The sequence below is a fragment of the Bubalus kerabau genome, chromosome 8, assembly GCF_029407905.1.
Source record: "Bubalus kerabau isolate K-KA32 ecotype Philippines breed swamp buffalo chromosome 8, PCC_UOA_SB_1v2, whole genome shotgun sequence".
Lineage (NCBI taxonomy): Eukaryota > Metazoa > Chordata > Mammalia > Artiodactyla > Bovidae > Bubalus > Bubalus kerabau.
Genome location: NC_073631.1, coordinates 108868405 through 108891320, shown reverse-complemented (window position 1 = coordinate 108891320; position 22916 = coordinate 108868405). Strand labels below are relative to the sequence as shown.

Here is a 22916-nt window from a genome sequence, read left to right as displayed (position 1 = left end):
GATTTGTTCAATGAATACTCACTGAGCAACAGCTAGGAGCAAGCACAAAACATCAACACATTCACTCCTGGAATTTCATTGTGATGGGGTATTTACGCCGGTGGCTCAGATGGTAACAAATCTGCCTTCAATGCAGGAGACCCGGGCTCGATCTCTGCATCAGGAAGACCCCGGAGAAGGGCATGGTAAGCCACTCCAGTGTTCTGGCCTGGAGAATTTGTGGACAGAGGAGCCTGGTGGGCTTCAGTCTGTGGGGTCACAAAGAGTGGGACAGGACTGAGCGATTAACACACACGCACACTTCCGCTTTTAGTCACGGACAACCACTAGGGACTCTAATGTATCTCATATGAAGTTTGAGAAATGCGCCAGTGTTTCAGTATTTAATCACTTCATGCACGTGACAGCATATTTACAGTTGCTGCAGCTGCTACAACACAGGAACTGAGCCGAAATGATCTCCAAAGCCCTGTGCATGGCTAGCATGTTAGACACCAAACCAGGCCCATAGGCTGTCCAGACAGCTTTCCAACCCGGGACTAGCTTAGATGACCCAAGGTGAGTCACTCTGTGTTGTTGCTGTTTGAAGACACTCAGCTGGAAGACAGTGGCCTGTCCCAGTTAGAGAGAGAGAGAGACATTGGTGAACAAGCTGTGAGTCCCACAGAGACCCCAGGAGGACCAAGCACTGGTAATAATGAGCCTGCACGCTAGGGCTCCCTAAGAGGATTGTGTGTGTGTGTGCTAAGTCACTTCAGTCGTGTTTGACTCTTTGCCACCCCATGGGCTGTAGCTCGCCAGGCTCCTCTGTCCATGGGATTCTCCAGGCAAGAATACTGGAGTGGGTTGCCATGCCCTCCTCCAGGGGATCTTCCTGACCCAGTGATCGAACCCATGACTCTGATGTCTCCTGCATTGGCAGGTGGATTCTTTACCACTAATACCACTTGGGAAGCCCCTAAGAGTATTTGCTCCTAGCAAATGCCACAATCAGATCTGCCAGGATAAAACCAGAGCCTCTCCTCTATATCATCCAGAAGACCCCTCCACATCCCCTTCATAATCTTTAAAGCAAAATATTTCTGTTGTTTTCTAATGGTACATCCCACCTGGACTCTATCTCCCTTCTGATGCATTCTGCTACCAGCGTTCCTATACCAAAATATGTTGATCGAGTTATCTCGCTTAAGGTAGGACCACTGTCTAGCTCCTGCCAAGAGATTAGTGGTGAAAGTCCTTTCCACATCCTTAATACCCTGCATCATCTGGGTACTTCCTGATCTCCAGGAAGCTTCAAATATGACACTCAATCAGAATTGGGATGAATGGCCCTGTGTTCCTTCTTGGAAGAAGGAAGTCTGCAGTGGACAAGTCTGCCTTGGCCGGTGCTTCTGGCTCACCCTTTCTAGGTCACCCATTGTTGGGCTGCACCCTGCAGGCCTGCAAGCCCTATGGTCGTCCAGGACAGTAAAGAATGAGTCCAGAGACAGTGACAGAGACATCAGTGGTTTACTGGACAGGAGATGATACACAAAGGGTGCTGGAGCAACACCCCATCGTGCACAGGCAGGACATGGCAGCAGTCTTAGCTACTCGGGGAGGACGCTACCGTTTATAGGGGAATTGACGTCAGGTGGGCGCATCAGTTGCAGGGACCAAGCACTATAATTAGGAGGATTGGAGAGTCATGTGAGTGGAGCACGGCCTGGCCAAGTAGAGGGTGTTCAAGAACAAGAGAACAGCCATCTTAAGTGGCCTGACCATACACCTGTCACCGTGGACATTCCTGCTTCTCCAAATCTTTTTTCCATTAAACAGTGAACTCATTGATAATCTGAATTTCCTTTTGGTCTTAGAAACTTTTATCTTCACCTCCTTCTCCTTTCGACTTTTGCTCATCAAGCATTCTTTGCGAATAGTATGTTTTCAGTCAGAACAATGTGCTCTGCAGTATGTACAGCAGAGGAGGGCAAGGAATGGCTTCTCCCTTCAGTTAAGATCTTCAGGGCATGGGACAGGGTCCTTTCTTGTTTATGGAGTCCTGAATGTTCTGGAGAATTTTAATTCCGCTTCTCTGCTCCAGCTGAGAAGTACAATTCTGTAAGGCTTTTGTGGGTCTAACTGTAGAACAACAACATGCGGTGTGCTCCAGGCTGCCCTGCAGATGGAAACTCTCAGGGAGCCTTGAGCTGGGTGAACGCATAGTCCCACAGGTTTCCTGCCTAGGCCAGGGGCTTTGTGCACGAGCAGGCAGTGACTCTGCAGGGCTGTGTCTTAGCTGCTGGCACAGAAATACACGGCAGAGTCGCCTGGCTCCAGGGAGTTGATGTGAAGGTTTAAATGAGCTTTGTCGGGAGACTGCGGTGAGAAACGACTTGGCACCGTTTCATTTTCAATGAGTAGCTTATTATTGTAGCTAAACATAGCCTTCAGCAATTTCTTGGAGTCCTGCTTATACCAGTACATACTATCATGGTTCAGCTTTTGCTCACATTCTAGGGACGTCTTAGTTCCCATCTGTGTGAGGAGATATTTTGGAGTCTGGAAAACCCCTGTGCCCCAGGTACCTGAGAAAGAAAGAAACAGAACTCAGATAAGTCCCAGGAAATAGCCAGGCTTTGGAGGCTTGATGGGTGGACTTAGAGACTCAAAGAGGGATCCAGCCGCCTGGACTCGGGACTCACCTACTCCTAGGAGCCCGAGGGCCACACAGCAGAGGAGCCTGGAGTCCATGGGGGAGCCCTGGCCCAGGACGCTGGTCCTCAGTGGTAAGAAGACCAGGCTGCCATGCTCACTGCCCTCCCAGGGGCTGGGCCTGTGACGTCACAGCCCAGAGTGACTTCCTCATCCTCAGGCCTCCTCTAACCTGCCCCCCTCCTTCTCCATGGTTACACTCGCTGTGTGCAAAGCGAGGTTCATTTCTATTCCTTTCAAAGGAGTTTGGGATTCCTAGGGATACTATGAGTACGGTGAGCAAGTGGCCTCAAGGATGCTTCTCTGATGGTCATTCTGTGCCAGCAACTGCCTCCTTCCTCTCTCCCTGCCCCAGGACCTGGCCACCTCCTTCTTGGTAACCCATGCCATGTCCCTCTCTGAGTCAGGCTGGTTTCCTTTCTCTGGATCTTCTGCTTCTCCATCACAATAATGCAGGACAACCCCACTCACATCTTGGCTCCCTTGAATGTGTGGTTTATGCTAATTATTTCGGTTACCATCAAGAGACTGACTCTGAGGTCTCCCCGAGAACCAGCTGCAGACCACACACAATCATGCATTGCTCTTAGTTAGGAGCACACTCTGCTGATGAGCCTTTGAGAGGAATAAACCGAAGCCCTATTCCCAGTGATGTTCTCTGTTAGAGAGGCGGAGCCACGAGCGGAATAGAGGGAAATAAGAATTCAGCATGTGCCCAGAACTTGAGATTAGAGAGGAGAATAATAACACGAAGTTGGGAAAATCTAAACAGGGTGATATTACTGCCCTTGCTTTGTCTATAGGTCACGTTCCCTTTTGGTACAAAGTTTACAGCTCAATAGGGATTCCCAGGTGGCTCAGAGGTAAAGAATCCTCCTGCCAGTGCAGGAGTTGCCAGAGACACAGGTTCGATCCCTGGGTCGGAAAGATCCCCACCTCCCCCAGGGGGCAATGGCAACCCACTCCAATGTTCTTGCCTGGGAAATCCCATGGATGGAGGAGCCTGGTGGGGTAGAGTCCCTGGAGTTGCAACACGACTGGGCACACAAAGCATGCATTAAAGCTCAAAACCCAGCCCGGTGTTTCTCAGCCTCCATGCTATTGACACACTGCAAGGATAATGCTTGGTTGTGGGCTGTGGGGTGTTTAGCTGCACCGCTGGTCTCTCTGCCTTGCCTGCCTGTAGCACTCCCCACCCTTGTTGTGACAGCGAAAACTGTTCCCAGACTGTGGCATCACCCCCATTGAGAACCTGTACTGTGTGCTCAGCCGTGTTCGATTCTTTGCCACTCCAAGGACTGTAGCCCGCCAGGCTCTTCTGTTCATGGAATTCTCCGGGCAAGAATACAGAAGCAGGTTGCCACTTCCTGCTCCATTAAGAACCTCCCTCCCTTTTTTCTTTCTCAGGGTCCTTGCCCTCCTCCAACAGCCTCTGGGTTTCCATGGGGCTGCAGCGCCTCCTAGCGGTCAGAAATGTGTAGTTCTCAGATCTCGATGCTCCTGGGACTCCCTCTCCCGCAGCCCTGAGTAGTATCTGTCAGCAAGGACCCTGAGTAAAACCAGGGCACCAAGCGCCATGGACGTTTCACACACACAGACACACAAGTGCACAACGTATAGCAACACTGTCAGCTACTAGTGAAAGACCTCCAGAGACAGACCCAGTGGTTCATTTGATTTTCATTGAGCGCAGAACAAGCACTAGACCCGTAATAGTGAACAAAACAGAAATGACCTCTGTCCCGGAAAGCAAGCTTTCTTTGTTGGCATCGTTGAATCGTTGCTTAGTGCAAAGCCGGAGTAAGACAATATTCTCCTCTCATGATGTTTATCTTCTGATGGCAAAAAGAAATTTACAGATTACCCTAGACCAGAAACATAAAATATATTTTATAGTTGTTAGAAATATAATCAGTATTAATACAGTTAAATACTGTCCTGAACGTGGCTTCCCATTTTTTCATCTATGAAACAATGGGCTGTAATAAATAATGTCTAAGTCTCTGTCTGGTTTTAAAATTGTATGATCCTAACCAGGGGCAATGGCACCCCACTCCAGTACTCTTGCCTGGAAAATCCCATGGACGGAGGAGCCTGGTAGGCTGCAGTCCATGGGGTCGCTAGGAGTCGGACAGGACTGAGCGACTTCACTTTCGCTTTTCACTTTCATGCATTGGAGAAGGAAATGGCAACCCATTCCAGTGTTCTTGCCTGGAGAATCCCAGGGACAGGGGAGCCTGGTGGGCTGCCGTCTATGGGGTCGCACAGAGTCGGACACGACTGAGGTGACTTAGCAGCAGCAGCAGCAACCAGGGGCAGCCCTAGAGGTTTGTTGCTGATGGCTCTTATACATCCGCTTCCCTGGGGTGGTTCAGATGGTAAAGAATCTGCCTGCAATGCGAGAGACCTAGGTTCAGTCACTGGGTTGGGAAAATCCCCTGGAGAAAGGAACTGCTGCCCACTCCCGTATTCTTGGCTTGAGAATTCCGTGGACAGAGGAGCCTGGTGGGTCATGGTCCATGGGGTCACGAAGAGTTGGACAGGACTGAGCAACTAACACACCACCAACCAGGGGCAGCACGAAATGTTTATTGGCCGGTGGCTCTCACGCATCCGATATCCCGGGTACCTACCTGATTATATCACACGACTCACCTGTGAAGCTACTCAAAGAAAAGAGGGAAGGGAAGAAGGGAGAGAGAAGAAAGGAGAGATGGAAAGAAGAGTCAAAAATGAAACTGACAGGAAGCTACATATGTTAGTGATTCTGACCATAGAAGTGACGGTCATTTAAAAAATGATGAATGAAAATCACTCAGTCCTGTCCGATTCTTTGTGACCCCATGGACTATACAGTCCATGGAATTCTCCAGGCCAGAGTACTGGAGTGGGGAGCCTTTCCCTTCCCCAGGGGATCTTCCCAACCCAGGGATTGAACCCAGATCTCCTGCATTGCAGGCAGGTTCTTTACCAACTGAGCCACAAGGGAAGCCCTCTTCTTAAAAAGTAGATTTCAAATGAATTATTTACATTAGCGTTTCATGCACATACTCTTGAAAAATCAGGTGCAAATCATCCAAAGAGATACCAGAAGAAAACTGATGGAAAGAAACATGGCTTGCATGAGCTATGTCAGTTCTGTTTATTGTTTTCTGTTTTTCACGGGAGAGTTTGAAAGCACTGTTTTTCCCATTGCCTTTCAATAATTGCCCAAAGGAATGAGGGGAACAAAGAAATAGCTTCTTTGTGCTTCTTTTCTGATAGGTCCAGTTAAATCAAAGGAGAAGCCTCTGCAGGGAGAATGGGGGGCTAATGCTGGGATATCTGGGAAGTGCGAGGGTTTAATTACAGCAAGAAAGTAAACAAGGGAAGAAAATACAGTAATTTTAGCTTGAAGATCATTTTATCCACAAAAAGGTTAAGAGTCATAGGACTCTGGTGATGAGGCAGAAGACTGGAGAAAAGTAGAGCAAAAAAGAAACAGGCTGAAACGATATCAGGATGTGTGTTTTGGACATTGGCCATATTTTTGGCTGTCTGATATTTAAACTCCTTCTCATGTTTGGGCAGTTTCCTAGAGTTTGGGTGTTAGTGGGAAAAGCCATGTATTAGAATGTTTTGAAAGTTAAACCCTCCTCCCATTCTAGAACCAAAACTTCCACCCCGGTCTCTGCTTTCTATGACTTTCACAGTAGCAGGATTTCTCCTGACAGAACTGTCCCTTTTCACCACTTCTCTAAAAAGGTGGTGGGGTAGGTGGGACTGAGCTGTGTGCTCTGGCAGAGTGGGATGGGAGGAAAAATCTCGTGATCCCAATTCTGTCGAATTTAGTTACCTGAGCACAGAGTTCCATGAAGATTTCAGTGTCATCAAATTTCATCTCTTACTTTACTGGTGCTCAAAATTAGTTTCTTAGGTTTGTGAGGTTGACAAAGACCATGGTTTACCTTCCATTCTACTCACCTGGCTGCTAGCTGTTGGTGGCTCTGACCTTGAAAAGAAATCTCCTTTCTTATTGACAAAAATACAAAAGTCAATGTACATGTTAACTTCTGCAGGTGGACCAAAGGCCATTGGTTTTCTAAATGAAAATCCAGATTACAACCAGATGGAACAGTCTGCACCTTTCTCCTAATAAGCTAATGCCACTTACCTATTTAGCCTTTGAAATCTCATCTAACTTAAGATATTTACATTTACTATTTCTATTATTATATGGATCACAAATGTTTAAGCATTAGGTCTTTGAAAGTAATACAGACAACAATTGACAAATATTAAACACAATACCATGATGTGAAGGTATTACTTATTACATTTCAAAAATGAGTAGATGTCACCTTATTTTTGCTTTAAAGGAAGACGATGTAGATGTTTTGCTGGGGTGGGAGTGAGGAAGGTCCAGAGGACCCTGAATTCTCAACCCCTAAGTCAAAGGTAGTCACTCTGAATATCAATATTGAGCTTAGGGGTGTGTGCTCTTGTATTTTCTAATGTTTATAACTTTCAACAGATTTTAAAAGTAGCTTATAATAAGTTAAAAAATTAGATTTGAGCATGGACAAATGAGTTGGCTCAAATCTAAATTTCTTAACTTATTATGAAACAGAAGCCTTCAGTTAAAACAAAGTGAAAAGTTATATTTAGATCTATCTCTTGGATGTCTGTCTCTTCTATCTCTAGGCTTTTGGCATCAACTGTTTTCATGTGTGGGCAATTCTAGGTTCCAGGCATCACTGTTGACAGAGATTGAAGTCCAGGAGAAAGGTTGTTGCTGATATTTTAATGAAACCATTTTATCAGACCCTGGAGTGTGATTTCCTGTCATTGCTCCCAGCTCTCTTGTTCCAGGAAGGAGGAGGAACACCCATTAGAGGGGTATGAATAAAGCCCTTTTAACTGTAACCCCCTGATACTCTGGAGTGTCAGATGGGGCTCCAGGTCCCCTTCTGCCTCATAAATAGGTGTTGACTATCCTAGGTGATGACTATCTCTTCAAGATCCCCAGGAAAACTCTGGCTGCCAGGCTCACCACTTGAGCTCCCGAAGCCCACACCTCTCCTGTTCCTCTCTGACCTGGCTCTGCACCTGCACCCACACCTGCCTGAGGGCTGCCTCCACCCCACCTCACACCCCTCTCCTTTATACTCCTTCTAGGCAGGCTCACAGGCACCAAGTCTGGCAGTCCAGGCTCTTTACTGGGGCAAAAACACCTGCAGATCAACCCAAAGTCAATAGTGTGTGTTTAACCCCTCACCTTTCAGCACTGACTCACAGCCTCTGCAAACCAGGTTCTCCTGTGTTGTGAACAAACCTGGACTCTCTCTTAACCCTCTCCCATCCAGGGATTTCTCTCAACCTTCTTTCTTCTCCCTGAATTTCAGGATGGTCTCCCTTGTAACCAAAGGGAAAACTCAGTTCTTCTCTCCTGGACCAAAACCGGATGGCAGTAAGAGGTCCTAGGTGCCTGCAATCAGAAGGTTCAGATTAACCCCAGGCCCTTCCATCTCAGACTGACTTCTCAATATAGATTAGGCTTATGGTTAGAAAAACAGGAGCTCTGGAGATTTTGCAGCATTTTGTATGTACCGATATATAGAGTCATGTCTCAGACGTTGTTCAAACTTTAGATTCCTTTACTCCACATCACTATCACCAGGTGTTTAGGGATCTGGGTCATTCCATTGTCCAAAGGGCCTGTGAGAGTGATAAACCACGTTCAGAGAGTCTCCTAAGGTGACTCCATGAGCAAAGCCAGAAGTCCAAAGACAAAAATGTCCCACCTGTTCCCAGGCCTCACCTGCTCCAGGAGACAAAGGACCACACAGCAGAGGAGCCCAGAGCCCTCGTCAGCTCAGACAGGATGGGACCCGGTGTCTCCCTGCCAGGGTTCCTGTCCTCTGAGTGCGTTTCCCTGGTCCTGGGAGGATTTGCTTGGGGAGACACTGCCCTTGCTAGTTTCTACAGCTCACGTTTCCTCTTTCCCTCTCAGGCTTTGCGCCTCAAGAGGTGGGTTGGGACTACTTTGGCGGGACTGAGTATACCCAGGCAGGGTCAGAGGAATAGATTCATCACCCAAACCCCCAAGAAGAGGAGTGCCAGCCTCAGAGGGGTGAGAAGAAGGCAGTAAGTTGGGCTCGGGGGTGAAAATTTGGCTTCAGAATGGGAAAACTGAACACTTTCCTAAGGAGTTAGGATACTAAGTGGGTAATGACACAAAAACAAGAGAAACCCATTTACTGGAGATGATGTATCAAATGAGGACTTGGTCACAAGGAAATGGTGACAACCAAGATCCTCAAGCAGAGAGGAAATAAGAGCCCAGGAGGGTGATTGGCCAATGTTACTTGATGCTCTGTCATTAGCTTTGATCTCCTTGAAGTCCATTTGTCTAGGAATAATAGTATTATATCAAACTGTGGGTCAAAGTCAAGTCCGGTAGTGGCACTTAAGAGAGTAAAATGATTGGAGAACTACTCGGATAAACTAGGGTGATTTTTACATTGGATGTTACATCTTTGGTACTTTGACTTGGTCATCTGTGGTGTTGATTCTTCTCAGCTCTGGTTCATTAGCAAATCAGCTACTTAGCTTTCAGGATGTCAAATCAGAGCTCAGCAACTTCGTGAACATTTTGTATGGGCACTGAGACAACTCTTTGGAGAAAAGTTGTTAATCAGCTGGAAATATACCTTGTACAGCAGCAAGAGCGTGTATCAACTTGTAAAAAATACCATGGAAAGTACAAAAATACCATAGAAATACTGTCCAGTACTTTGCTGAAAACAAGACATGCAAGGTTCCAATTTTTCTCTAAAGTCCTCAACCTAGTGAGCTCACCCAAAGAAAATGGGGTTAGCTTGAGATGACTTGTCCTATGCGAGCCTGTCTTCTCTTCTAAGATTGCTAAATGGTTTGCCTGATGACTGTCACCCCCCAAGGATAAAGTAGGAAAGTGACAGCTGACTGAGAGTCCTGAAAGTTACGACACTTGTGAATGATTGCTCACTCCCATGCCCAAGGACCTATGTCTTCCTCCTGGAGTGGACTTCAAGGTGCCTACTACTTTCCTTTTCCTAATCCCCCAAAGTGTAGTTTCTAAAACCAGAGTCAAAAAATATTTCTGAATTAAGTAGTGGATCTCCTTGGGTATCAATTTACTTTGATAGGAACTATATCCCTTTTAGAAAAGGCAGAGGAACCAGAGATCAAATTGCCAACATCCGCTGGATCATCGAAAAAGCAAGAGAGTTCCAGAAAAACATCTATTTCTGCTTTATTGACTATGCCAAAGCCTCTGACTGTGTGGATCACAATAAACTGTGGAAAATTCTGAAAGAGATGGGACTACCAGACCACCTGACCTGCCTCTTGAGAAATCTGTATGCAGGTCAGGAAGCAACAGTTAGAACTGGACATGGAACAACAGACTGGTTCCAAATAGGAAAAGGAGTACGTCAAGGCTGCATATTGTCACTCTGCTTATTTAACTTCTATGCAGAGTACATCATGAGAAACGCTGGACTGGAAGAAACACAAGCTAGAATCAAGATTGCCGGGAGAAATCTCAATAACCTCAGATATGCAGATGACACCACTCTTATGGCAGAAAGTGAAGACGGACTAAAAAGCCTCTTGATGAAAGTGAAAGTGGAGAGTGAACAAGTTGGCTTAAAGCTCAACATTCAGAAAACGAAGATCATGGCATCTGGTCCCATCACTTCATGGACAAAAGATGGGGAAACAGTGGAAACAGTGTCAGACTTTAATTTTGGGGGTTCCAAAATCACTGCAGATGGTGACTGCAGCCATAAAATTAAAAGACACTTACTCCTTGGAAGGAAAGTTATGACCAACCTAGATAGCATATTGAAAAGCAGAGACTTTACTTTGCCAACAAAGGTCCGTCTAGTCAAGGCTATGGTTTTTCCTGTGGTCATGTATGGATGTGAGAGTTGGACTGTGAAGAAGGCTGAGCACCGAAGAATTGATGCTTTTGAACTGTGGTGTTGGAGAAGACTCTTGAGAGTCCCTTGGACTGCAAGGAGATCCAACCAGTCCATTCTGAAGGAGATCAGCCCTGGGATTTCTTTGGAAGGAATGATGCTAAAGCTGAAACTCCAGTACTTTGGCCACCTCATGCGAAGAGTTGACTCATTGGAAAAGACTCTGATGCTGGGAGGGATTGGGGGCAGGAGGAGAAGGGGACGACAGAGGATGAGATGGCTGGATGGCATCACTGACTCAATGGACGTGAGTCTGAGTGAACTCCGGGAGCTGGTGATGGAAAGGGAGGCCTGGCATGCTGCAATTCATGGGGTCGCAGAGAGTCGGACACGACTGAGTGACTGAACTGAACTGATATCCCATAAAGCCAGGTATGTATATTAAAGGGATTTGGGATGATGGAGCTTAAGACAAATCACCAAAAAACAAGTTTTCCTGACTTCCTACCTATGCTCTCAGCATTCTTGAGGATATGAACATATTTGGCAGAAAACTGCCTTAATAAAAAAACTGACTTGGGTTGGGGACTATGTTTTCCTTGTTTCTCATCATTTCCTATTTTTGTTGCTCTATTTTGACCTTCAGCTTCACTTTTACCTCCATCCATCTCTGTTTCTCTTCCTGATCTCCTTTCCTTCTAATCCAATAGGATGTTCTCTCTCCATAAATGCCTCCCCAGATCATAATTATCACAAGCAGTAAGTTTGCAAATCATTTCATAAAGGCATTTGCACATGCTCTACTGATGCTGTGGGTCTCAGATTACATACCTGAACTTTTCTGTGATAAATTGAATTGCCTTTTATTAGGTCTGCTTTACCAGCTAATCTTGTAGGGTGGAGGGTAGATGTGGCTGCAAATGGAAGACAGAGTAACAAAAATACAATGATCCAAAACCTATGGCATGTAGCAAAAGCAGTTCTAAAAAAGATGTTTTTAGCTATAAAAGTTTATCTCAGGAGCAAGAAAAACCTCAAACAACCTAACTTTACACCCGAAAGAAGGAGGGAAAGAAGAACAAAACCCAAAGTTAGTAGAAGGAAAGAAATCATAAAGATTAGAGCAGAAATAAATGAAATACAGACTAAAAAGGAAACAGCAGAAGAGATCAGATCAATGAAAGTAAAAGCTGTTCTTTGAAAAGGTAAAAAAAATTGATAAGCATTTACCCAGAAAAAGAAGGGGGAGGGACCAAATCAATAAAATCAGAAATGAAAATAAGTTACAGCAACATCGCAGAAATACAAAGGACCTTCAGAGATTACTATTAACAACTATGGGGAACCTAGAAGAAATGAACAAATCCTTAGAAAGAGACAATCTCCCAAGATTGAACCAGGAAGAAATAGAAAATAAGAACAGACCATTACCAGTAAAAAAAAAAAAATTGAATCAGTAATTATAACACTCCCAAGAAGAAAAGGCCAGGACCAGATGGCTTCACGGGTGAATTCTACAAAATGTTTAGAGAAGAGTTAACACCTTTCCTTCTCAAACTATTCCCAAATATTGCAGAGGAAGGAACACTTCTGAATGTATTCTGTGAGGCTCAAAGTAGACAAAGTTATCACAAAAAAAGAAAATTACAGGCCTGATACCAAAACCAGACAAATCTATCACAAAAAAGAAAATTATAGGTAAAATATCACTTATGAACATAGATGCAAAAACATGCCAACTAACAATCCAACGATACATTAAAAAGATAATACACCATGATCAAGTGGCACTTATCCCAGGGACTAAGGATTTGCAGTATCCTCAAATCAAATCAATTAATGTGATACACCACATTAACAAATTGAAGAATATAAGCCACATGATCTTCTTCTTCTTTTTTTTTTTTTACCTCCATGTTGTGTTTTAATAAATAGAGCAGATTGATGGAATAGACCTTAAAATCACATTTACAGACACTTCTAGGTCCAAACAGGTAGGCGTGAAGCTGCTGCTAGAAGGGATGAGGCCCACATGCACTTGAGGACTGAGTCTACCACCCCACCGCCTGTAGGCTGGACGGTGGAGCCCAGGACAGCAGGAGGTGCGGGACACGCACGCACCCACACCTGGCCCTGCAACTGCGCGCTGCAGAATGGCGGGAAATTGTGCTACTTTGAGACAAGCTAGAGGAAGGTTTCCTATGGTACTAACTGAGACTCCCGTCATTACCCATCAGTTGGAGAACATTAGCTACAGAAGAGCATCCATGGACAAATAAGGGCAGGGGACAGCAAACAGGAAGCTATACAGGCCATCTCGTTTCTTCCAACGTCCGGAGCGTCCATGTCACACACCTCCTGCTGTCTTAGTCCAAAAGCTTCCTGTTGGCATTTGAACCAAACAAGGCTCCCTGCACTTCGGGCATCATCTGCTGGGCTATGAGATCCAGCCGACTTTCCAGTGTGTTGGACACCTTGGTCTTGCGGTCCCCATTATAGATCTCAACACCGCTGTCTATTTCCTCAGGCAGGAAAGCCTCCTGATCAATCTGGACATCAATACCACCAGAAAACGACTAGAGCTCATCAATGAAGTTGCAAGATACAAAATTTATATGCAGAGATCTGTTGCATCTCTATGTACTAACAATGAACTATCATAAAGAGAAATTAAAGGAACAATCCTATTTACCATCACATCAAAAAAAAAAAAAAACACCTAGGAATAAACTTATCTAAAGCGGTAAAAGACCTATATTCAGAAAACTGTGACACTAATGAAAGAAAGATGATACAAACAGATGGAAAGATATTCCATGGTCTTGGATTGGGAGCATCAACAGTGTTAAAATGATCAAATTACCTAAGGCAATCTACAGATTCAGTGCAATCTCTATCAAAATATCAGTGACTTTTTTTTCACAGAGGTAGAACAAATAATTTTAAAATTTGCATGGAAATATGAATTCTGACAGAGATATGATTTATTTATGTTAGCACTTCAGCAAAACTCTATTATGTGAATCAAAGATCATGTCAACCTCTGCATCTCACCAAATTTTTTCTGTGGCTATTAATTTTACCCATGAGGATATTAAAGTTCAGGGACCAAAAAAAAAAAAAAAAAAAAAAAGGCAAAAAGCTAGTGACTGAATGAAGGCTAGAACTCTGGTCCCAGATCTAAACATTCCTTTCCAATATGTTGTCACTGCTCCTTCTTTGGGAAAATGATCTATTTCTGTCAGAATTTCCTTTTTCCTGCCCTGTTCTCTGTCATTCCAACATTCTGGCTCTAAATCCTCAACCCCTCTCTTCTTTTCTACCTAAAATATTGCTTGAAGAAAAGGCAACAAATTAGATGGCAATATTTCAAGTCATACCTGATCACTGAAAATGAATACCATTTAATTTGAAGTCTGAATGTTTGCTGCTATTCAGTCACTCAGTTGTGTCAGACTCTGCAAGCCCATGGACTGCAGCATGCCAGGCTTCCCTGTCTTTCACTGTCTCCCAAAGTTTGCACAAACTCATGTCCACTGAGTCAGTGATGCTATCCAACCATCTCATCCTCTGGTGTCCCCTTCTCTTCCTGCCCTCCAGCTATGCCAGCATCAGGGTCCTTTCTAATGAGTTGGCTCTTTGCATCAGGAGGCCAAAGTATTGGAGCTTCAGCTTCAGCATCCATCCTTCCCATGAATATTCAGCATTGATTTCCTTTAGGATTTACTGCTTTGATCTCTTGCAGTCCAAGGAGTCTTCCCCAGCACCACAGTTTGAAAACATCAATTCTTCAGCACTAAGCCTTCAAGTCTGGATATGGGGCATATAATGGTTTCATCCCTATCTTCTGAAGCAGGGTCGACAGCCTGTGACCCAGAAATAAGCTGGCCTGTAGCCTGTTTTAGTAAATAAGCTTGTCCTGCAACACAGCGGTCTCACTCCTTTACATACTGTTTAGAGTGGCTTATGGTCAAGAGCAGAGTAGCTGTGACAGACACCACACTGCCTGCAAATCTTAAAGCATGTACGAGCTATCCTTTTACAGAAAAAAGTTGCCGATGCTACAACCAAAATGTGGGGGCAGACACACGAAGCTAGACTAGAAATGTCCCCAAACGAATGCCACCCTTGAGCAGAACTCTCAAGGAAAACTCAGCCTGTTTCCAGGGTTCCTTTATCAAAAAAGAACATCCTGTTCACTAACCGTGACTTCCTTTATGGCAGCATTAGAAATTCGGCTTAGCACAGACTCTCAGGTCAGCACCGAGGGTGTTACAGACGCGTATGCTGTGAACCTTGATCCTTTTGTATTTTGCTGCCTTATTGTTTGCTTCCATTTTTACTACGTTACTTAGTACATCTTTTCTCAAGAAGAGGAATCCTTAATAAAATTTCCCTACACATTGTAGTGGTAAAGAGTCAGCCCAGTTTAGCCTTGATGACTGGAGATGTATTAACCAGGAAAATGGCAGAAGAAGCCAAGAAAAGGAAAAACAGACTCATTGAGGAAAAGGGCATAAATTACCCTTAGAGACCAGTGACTGTTGTTCCTGCCAATACAAATGTTAACATATTTGCTGGAGGATTATTTAAACTAGTGCCTCCAAGGTCACTAAGCCACATGCATGGGAAAGAGAGGTGACAAAAATACAGATTAATTAATATGGACACATGCCTCTGGGCCACCATATGTGTGAGGTTAGGAAAAGTAGTATAGACACCAACCCACATTTGGGGGTAAAAAAAATATGTATATGCCCCATACATAGCTTATGGTTCTTTTATGGGAAGAGTTTGAAGAAGGAGATCACCACATATTATGGCATATTCTGTGTTGATCCTAAATGAGAAATAATTGAAGTTATTGAGATCAGGAGGTTTGCACACAGAAGGAGCAGACAAGAATATTTATTGAGTTTGGGAATTTTCAGTCCTATCTCCAGGATCGAACCTCATAGAAAGTTTTCAGCATCTCAGAAGTATAAGAGACCTTGAGGCTCAAAAAAGCTCCCTCACAATCATGCAAGGATGTCTTTCTCAGACTTGCTCACCTACTTTGCATAAATGACAAATATGCATACGTGGATACAGAGACACCTCCCTTGGATCCAGTATTCCACTAGCCTGTTCCACAGAGAGATTTCTCTAGTGATTTTCATTAGAATACAAAGCTCTTTCAGGTCTACTCTGCCCCTTTCTCCTCCCACTCACAGGCACCACCACCATCAGTTGTCCTTGGTTTTTCCCACATTAATGCTGTCCAATACTTTGGCCACCTGATGCAAAGAACTGACTCATCTGAAAAGACCCTGATGCTGGGAAAGATTGAAGGCGGGAGGAGAAGGGGACAACAGAGGATGAGATGGTTGGATGGCATCACCGACTCAATGGACATGAGTTTGAGTAAGCGCCGGGAATTGGTGATGCACAGGGAAGCCTGGCGTGCTGTAGTCCATGGGGTCACAAAGAGTCAGACATGACCGAGTGACTGAAATGAACTGAACTGAACTGGGGGAAGAACTAGCGCTACTTGTAACTACAGGCCAACGATGCTGATAAATATCCCACAGTGCGCATGCCAATATCCCATAACAATTCTAAGGCTCATATTATCAATACTGCCAGAATTGAGAAACTCTGCCTTCTACTAAGTCATTTTCATATCAGAAAAATTTCAGCTATGAAAGACACAGAAACTACTCCAGGAGTGACAACTTGCTAAAGAAGAACTGAGATACTAGTATGGCATTCAGATGTATTATTTGGTGTAGAATGGCTGTACCTAGGTAGAAGTTAGTTCTCACGTAGATTCACTTATTCTGGAAACATCTGCCATATCCCAGCGATTTTGATAATTCCTCCTCCAGGAACCCATTTCTTGCATTTTCTAGAATTTCTAGAATTCCATTGTCACTCTGCTTATTTAACTTATATGCAGAGTACATCATGTCAAATGCTGGGCTAGATGAAGCACAAGCTGGAATCGAGATTGCTGGGAGAAATATCAATAACCTCAGATATGCAGATAACACCACCCTTACAGCAGAAAGCAGAGGAACTAAAGATACTCTTGATGAAGATGAAAGAGAAGAGCAAAAAGGCTGGCTTAAAATTCAACATTCAAAAAACTAAGATATGACATCCAGTCCCATCACTTCATGGCAAATAGAGGATGAGATGGTTGGATGGCATCACCAACTTGATGGATGTGAGTTTGAGTGAACTCCAGGAGTTGGTGATGGACAGGGAGGCCTGGTGTGCTGCAATTCATGGGGTCGCAAAGAGTCGGACACGACTGAGCGACTGAACTGAACTGAACTGTTAAAAAAGACTCTTAAGAGTCCCTTGGGCAGCAAGGAGATCAAATCAGTCAGTCCTAAAGAAAATCAATCCTAAATATTCATTGGAAAGACTGATGCTGAAGCTGAAGCTCCAATACTTTGGCCACCTGATGCGAAGAGCCAACTCATTAGAAAAGACCCTGATGCTGGGAAAGATTGAGGGCAGGAGAAGAAGGGGACAACAGAGGATGAGATGGTTGGATGGCATCACTGACTCAAAGGACATGAGTTTGAGCAAGCTCTGGGAGATGGAAAAGGACAGGGAAGCCTGGTGTGCTGTAGTCCATGAGGTCACAAACAGTGAGACACAACTGATTGAAAACCACCACCAAGAATTCCATATACCCCTTTGAGTCATGCGTTATTTTGATAGAGCTCAGATTGTTCTCCTTGATTATGTGTATGGCATCACAGTGGAAGCCAGGACCCTGAATTGAAAGGGCTGTGTTTGTGTCAAAACCCTGTATTGACTACTTCATACTATTGAAAATTTGAGAAAAACACCTTATCTAAACTTCAACCATCCTATCTAGAAAATGGCAAAAATTACAGCACAACACTTAAAAATGTGTTTTTAGGGACAGAATGATTTGCTCTGTGGAAAATCCCAACTGTAGTGTCTGATACACAGTAAGCATTCAATAAGTCCATTGTCTTTTCAGTGGCCAAGAATTCTGTATTTTTGTGATCTCTAGATATGGGTGAACTGACTAGGGAAGTGTTACCCAGTTGTTAAGAGCACAAATGCTGACACCAGATTTCCTGGGATGGAATCCTGACCTCACCATGTTCTTGCTTTGTGATTTTGGCAAAGTCCTTCATACTTATGTGTATGTGTTTTCCCATTGATTAAGAAGGAATAATAATGGGTATCTTAAAGTGTTGTCATGAGGATTACTAAATAACATAGGTTAAGTATTTAAAATATGCCTATTAAATAGCAATTCCAGATAAATATAAATTGTGCTCATTCTTTCTCCTAGCTGGCTTTCTGGGTGGCTCAGACACTAAAGCGTCTGCCTGCAATGTGGGAGACCCGGGTTCAATCCCTGGGTTGGGAAGATCCCCTGGAGAAGGAATGGCAACCCACTCCAGTACACTTGCCTGGAAAATTCCATAGATGGAGGAGCTTAGTAGGCTACGCAGAGAGTCGGACATGACTGAACGACTTCACTTTGTACATTTTTGTACTTTTCTCCTAGCTGTCTTGATCTATTTTGATTTCAAATCGGAATGATTTTGTTCTTCTCATTGGAACAAGTGTTCCTATTAATAATGAAATATTGACATGGATATATAAAACCAGAGCTATTACAAGACAAATTATATATTGTGAAGTCAGCAATATTAGTTAAACTTCAAGGGTGTAGATTTTAGGATAGTCCTCAGGTTAAATGTTCACACTTGAGACAACCAAGGACCTAAATTTTTTGTCTGGGAATCAGGCCACCTGTAGCCCTGTTCTGTGACCTTACTGTAACTTACTTTCTATTCTGAGGAACCATGTCACCATGTGGGCTCATTTCTTTCATTCCCATAACCTTCTGGCAAAGTGGACACAGGCTGATGTTTAAATTGGTTGCTGACTTATCTTCAATGTGGCATGGAATTCTAAATTTGGATTTGTGATTTTTCTGGGAAATCACATTTCTGGCACCGGTGGCCATGGGTGTCAATGACAAACCTGGACATATAAATAGCTGTGGATGGAAACTCTGCAACCTAGTCCCTAGTCCAGAACCAGTGAGCAACCATGAAGACCTTCATCTTTCTAGCTCTCCTGGGAGCTGCTGGTAAGTTTTGATAGTAGGTTCTATGATGTATTTAAGGTTGTGCTTTCTACTCTGGAAGACAGCAATGAATGTTGAATATAATCTCTATACTCAAGAGGCTTAAGATGTTGAAATAACAGTGTAATAATACATATGTCTGTAAATAGCTAAATCTCATTTGTGAGAGATTATGGTTAGCAGGGGTGATCAATGCAGAAAACATTAAGAGGAAGAATTTGCCTTGAACATCAAGGTACTATCTATGAAGCAACAGTGAAAAAGAAATGATAGTCAATGTTAAGGAAATGTTTTGTCCTTTCTAAGGATCTGCATTTAATAATTGGGACTAGTCTTGTGAGCATTACATCTCCTTTATACTAAAGAGCACCTTAAGTAGGATCTCAACAGGCAAAGACACTCTATTTCTCATGAATAAAAGCTTTGGTCTGGATTTTACCACATCTTCACTAATGATATCCCTCTGATATAATATGATATGTCATGCAATCATGAAAAGAAATATAAAATTACTATTTCTATTTTTATACTGCTAATTTTTACACAATTCATACTTACTACCATATTTTCCCAAATTGCATAGCTGTAAATTCATTTCACCTATCTATATACCAAGAAATGTCTTTCCTAAAATTACTTTAAAATACATAAATAATAGGGTACATGTAACAATCTCTGATATTGGAGTCCTTAGAAAACATAACAACTCAGTAGTCACGACTTTACAATGTTGAATAAACTTAAATCGTTAGACAATTGGGATGAGGGGAAACATTGGAGACACACACCTTATAATGTTCTATGAAATCATTTGATGAACATCTAGGCAAGAACCAAGAAGACACTTGGGGAACAAAAGAATAAAACTCTCCATTACTTTCAGGTCAGAACATTCTTGGATGGCATTTAAAAGTTTCCTTTCTGTTACTTCATGTGGTATTTATCCTATATTGAACTCTACAAATACACATAATGATGGTGACCCCAAAGTTTTATTGAACACATACTTAAATGTCTGCTCATCAGGGTTTTGTGTAAAAAGTATTCATTATAACCTCAAGTAGCGGGCCTCAGGACATTTATTATGTAAGGAATCTCTTATTTGTCTGTGTATGTATGTTACAAATGTAAAAATCATTATATTGATCAAATTTAAAGCATTAAAACCTAAAAGTTAGATACTTATAATAGTGTAAGAAGCATATGTGCTAGAATAAGATTATGAAAACAATTATACTTAAATCACAGTTTCCTGATTATGCATCATAAGAGAACATGACTTATCTTTCCTGGTTCATCTGCAAAACTGTGCTACTGAGTAGAAATTCCACAATGAATCAGTTCTATAAAGAGTTTCCAACTTGCCTCTGTCAGTTGCTTTCCCCGTGGACGATGATGACAAGATCGTGGGCGGCTACACCTGTGGGGCAAATACTGTCCCCTACCAAGTGTCCCTCAACTCTGGCTACCACTTCTGCGGGGGCTCCCTCATCAACAGCCAGTGGGTGGTGTCTGCGGCTCACTGCTACAAGTCGTAAGTAACCAATACTCACAGCCCTGTTCTCTGAGGTCAGGGCATCCTCAACCATGCCAAAGACAATCATGGTGAACTACAGAGTCATGCTTGAGGGGGAGCGTTCAGATTCCAAGACCTCATTATACACCCCCACCAGACATATGCATTGAGGCCTTCCAAATGAAGGCAGTAAAGACACAAGAAGAAAAATAGTGAGTGGTTAAATATATCTAGACTATTCTAACATAGCTCTTTCCCAGGTGGCTCAGTGGTAAAGAATCACCCTACTAGTGCAGGGGACGCAGGAGATGAGTGTATGTGTGTGTGTGTGTGTGTGTGTGTGTGCACTGCAAGGGTCTTCTGTCTGTGCTTATGCTCAAGACTGGGCTCCACGGGGAGGGGGAGGCCCTCACACTGGAGACTTAGAGAACTTGTCATCTTTTGATCCAGTGGAATCCAAGTGCGTCTGGGAGAAGACAACATTAATGTCGTTGAGGGCAATGAGCAATTCATCAGTGCATCCAAGAGCATCGTCCATCCCAGCTACAACTCAAACACTTTCAACAACGACATCATGCTGATTAAACTGAAATCAGCGGCCAGTCTCAACAGCCGAGTAGCCTCTGTCTCTCTGCCAACATCCTGTGCCTCTGCTGGCACCCAGTGTCTCATCTCTGGCTGGGGCAACACCAAAAGCAGTGGCAGTAAGTCTCACGGGGAACACGGTCACCAGGTCTGAGAATCCTAGAGGTGAAAACCACGTTCAGGGTCAGGTAGCCCTATGTCACTCAAGGCAGCATTCCCAGAGGAGAGTGGGGTTCTGTGTAATCTTAGGGTTCCCTCTGCTTGACAACACAGAAAGAAAGAACCATGCTAAAGTTGCCAGGTATGCAGCTAAAATATGAATAGTGATTTGCAGAGAAACAAAGAATGATAGGTACATAAAACAAAGGCTGAGGTTGGAACTGCTCGAAGTATAGCCCTGCTTCAGAAATAAAGTCTTTAGGTTGAAGATATGTGGTCACTGATACTAGTATTAGGGGAGAAGGCAATGGCACCCCACTCCAGTACTCTTGCCTGGAAAATCCCATGGACACAGGAGCCTGGTAGGCTGCAGTCCATGGGGTCACTAAGAGTCGGACACGACTAAGAGACTTCACTTTCACTTTTCACTTTCAGGCATTGGAGAAGGAAATGGCAACCCACTCCAGTGTTCTTGCCTGGAGAATCCCAGGGACGGGGGAGCCTGGTGGGCTGCCGTCTATGGGGTCACACAGAGTCGGACACGACTGAAGCGACTTAGCAGCAGCAGCAGCACTAGTATTAGGGAGAAAAAAATTTGCTGACTAAAACCATTTGGAAGACCCTCCAGATAATGGTTGTTCTTCCAAAATAGAAGCTACTAGCAATTGGAGGGAAGGAATGGGAATATTGGCAAGATGGGGAGAGGTACTGAGAAAGACATTTCCCAGAATGTATGGGTAATCCTCTTCTCTTTTCAATCTCGTCCCCAACAGCCAGCTACCCTGATGTCCTGAAGTGTCTGAAGGCTCCCATCCTATCTGACAGCGCTTGCAAAAGTGCCTACCCAGGCCAGATCACCAGCAACATGTTCTGTGCAGGCTACCTGGAGGGCGGAAAGGACTCCTGCCAGGTGAGCTGCTTCGCGCCCCTTGTCCATCAGCTCAGCCTCACGTATCTCCACCGCATTTCCCAGCTCCTGAAACTCAGAACATTGAAACGCTGTCTCTGGGACTGATCATGAGGGCTCAGGATAGGCTGGGGAAAAATAACAAGTTTTCTTTTTGCCGTGTTAATGGTTAAGGTTCAGGGGAAAAGATATACAGATCTTGTGCAAACAGTATATCCTGGTGCCCTTCTGAGGAAGGATATAGGAGCAGAGAACTTTGAAAGGAGCCTGGCTGGATGGGCAGCATCGAACTTCCCGTTCCTCGTCTCTTCTTGGCCTCACAGACCTGCAGTTGAGGAAAAAGGGGAGAGAGAAGGAGGGAGGAGAAGAATAGGGGTACAGTGTGGAGAATGAGAGTTGATTTCCCTGGGAAAGAGTTGGGCTCATGGAGGATCAGCATTTGGAAACGTGGTCCCCGGGGAAAGGAGGAACACCTTTGAGTCTTTCTCCCCTCTGGGCAGAGCTGTGGGTTGTAACTGGCTCTTCCTTCTCACCCAGGGTGACTCCGGTGGCCCTGTGGTCTGCAGTGGAAAGCTCCAGGGCATTGTCTCCTGGGGCTATGGCTGCGCTCAGAAAAACAAGCCTGGTGTCTACACCAAGGTCTGCAACTACGTGAGCTGGATTCAGCAGACCATGGCTTCCAACTGAACAGCTTCATCTCTTCATGACCCTCCCTGTTAGCCAGCTCCACCTTCCTGCCATCCTGAAAGCACTACTTAAATAAAATCATTTATAAAACCAAATATGTTCAAGTGAAATTAGTTGATTTTTACATACTTTCTCTTCAATCTGGCTGTTGAGAAGATGGTGGACATAGAGTTGAACTATTATATGAAGATGGAATTTGAAAGGTGATTTAGTCATTCATTCAGCTGCATCAAAATACATTGATATCCATCTACTATATGCCAAATTCTGTGTGGATGTTGAGGCTATTAA

The 22916-nt window shown here is 44.0% G+C and overlaps 1 protein-coding gene across 1 annotated transcript; it reads left to right on the top strand.

The window, feature by feature from the left end:
• The first annotated feature begins 18734 nt into the window (after positions 1–18734).
• On the top strand, positions 18735–22625 carry LOC129659596 (serine protease 1-like). The gene is made up of 5 exons (XM_055591159.1): positions 18735–18774; positions 20146–20305; positions 20738–20995; positions 21809–21941; positions 22476–22625. Exons 1-5 carry the CDS (start codon positions 18735–18737, stop codon positions 22623–22625), a joined length of 741 nt encoding a protein of 246 aa, XP_055447134.1.
• The last annotated feature ends 291 nt before the right edge of the window (positions 22626–22916 follow it).

Bases quoted from the DNA above. Each gene is read 5' to 3' on its own strand.
- LOC129659596 (XM_055591159.1), top strand. From the start codon at position 18,735: ATGAAGACCTTCATCTTTCTAGCTCTCCTGGGAGCTGCTG. The intron at 20,306-20,737 runs GTAAGTAACCAA...CTTTTGATCCAG, and splicing joins GCGGCTCACTGCTACAAGTC to TGGAATCCAAGTGCGTCTGG. The intron at 21,942-22,475 runs GTGAGCTGCTTC...CTTCTCACCCAG, and splicing joins GCGGAAAGGACTCCTGCCAG to GGTGACTCCGGTGGCCCTGT.